The 1,445-nt window shown below is 60.9% G+C and overlaps 1 protein-coding gene across 2 annotated transcripts in view; it reads right to left on the reverse strand.

The window, feature by feature from the left end:
• ZFPM2 (zinc finger protein, FOG family member 2) overlaps positions 1–479 on the reverse strand; it is a 309,086-nt gene extending 308,607 nt beyond the window's left edge. For both annotated transcript variants that reach the window (XM_061447889.1, XM_061447888.1), the window contains exon 1: positions 1–479. This exon is cut by the window's left edge and continues 2 nt beyond it. In XM_061447889.1, coding sequence (XP_061303873.1) covers positions 1–38 — 38 coding nt within the window. In that variant the 5' untranslated portion in view covers positions 39–479.
• Positions 480–1,445: the final 966 nt, after the last annotated feature.

The raw sequence follows: 1,445 nt of genomic DNA on the forward strand, positions 1-1,445 counted from the left end.
TTGATCTGCCTGGGTTTGCTCTGTTTCCTTCGGGACATGCTGCTCGGCTGCCGCTCCTGCCTTGCTCCAGGTACAGGAGTGGAGCTGGGAGGGGACAGGGGGTGGAGGGAAGGGTGACAGATCAACAGACGGGATTCATAGAGGAGCCGCTGGCCGCTTTGAGAAGCGAATTCAAATGACAGAAAAACGGGGAGAGGGAAAGAGTGTGTGCGTGTGTGACGAAGGAAGAGGGGAAGACAAACGGAGATCGGGGTGGGTGAGACGGAGAGTGAGAATGAGGGGAGAGAGAAGCAGAAAGAACGGAGGGAGGGAGCAGGGAAAGAAGGGAGACAGAAGAGGAAGGAAGGGAGGGAGGGAGGGAGGGAGGGAGAGAGGGAGGGAGGGGAGAGCTCGGCTCCTCGCTCTCTCTCTCCCTCTCTCGCCCGCTCTCCGCCGTTGCCGTGTCGCCGCTCCCCGCACCACACCGCGCTCCGCTCCGACTGACAGGCGGCAGGAGGTGCTGGCGAGGGAGGGGGCGAGGGAGGGGCTTTCCGGGACGGGGGGGGCGGAAAGAGGGGGGCGTCCGTCCGTCAGGCTTGACGGGCAGCGGCTGCCACCAGCGACAAATCCGCATGCAAATCGCCCGCTGCCTCCGGGGCACGGGGCGCTGAGGCGGGAGGCTTTGATTGTCCCGGCGCTCGCTGCCAGGACTCCCGGTGGCGGGGAGAGCTGCAACTTTCCTCAAAGAGGCACGGAGCAGAACGGGCGAAGAAACTCCCGGCAGGCAGGCAGGCAGCGGCACGGGTCCGGCAGTCCGCCGCGGTGTCCTGGCAGAGCCGGGCGCCTCGGCCTCAGCGCTGCCCCTGGGAGGAGCAGGCGCTTCCTCCCTCGCGGGCCTCTGGCCCGGGAGATCCCGCAGGGTCCGGGGTTGGGCGGGTTTCAGCCTGCCGCGGCGGAGCGCTGCCCGCGGCGGGGGTTGCACGGCCGCACGATCCCGGCTTCTCCTCCCCAGTGTCGCCGCGGTCCGCCCTGCCAAGCGGCGAGCGCTCTTCGTTCGCGGCTGTCCGGCCGCTTGCACCCGCTCGCGGCAGCTTGCGGGTCACGGGGAGCACCGGCCGTGTGGTCATCGCGGTTTGACCGCGTGATCCATCTCTTTGACTTTCAGATGAAAGAGGAAGATAAGCCGCCTAACTGCCTAGGCTTTAATTAGTTTTGCTCTTCTAAATAGCGATAATAGCGATTTTTTTTTTTTCTTGCCCAGTAGAAACCAACGTCTGACGCTTCTGTTGCTGTTACCAATTAAGTGTTTGACAAAGCTAAACCATTAGGAATGCTTATGTTTACAGTCTGCATCTTTAGGACAAAATTTCTCTTAACATTCTGTTTTGATGACTTGAGTCATCTCATTTACATACATAGCTGTAAATGATGTGTTATGAACACTAAGTACCTCATTGTATTGCTTG

Source organism: Pezoporus flaviventris, unplaced genomic scaffold (assembly GCF_033815535.1).
Source record: "Pezoporus flaviventris isolate CSIRO_AGI_PZ_B2104156 unplaced genomic scaffold, CSIRO_AGI_Pfla_v1 ptg000007l, whole genome shotgun sequence".
Classification (NCBI taxonomy): Eukaryota; Metazoa; Chordata; class Aves; order Psittaciformes; family Psittacidae; genus Pezoporus; species Pezoporus flaviventris.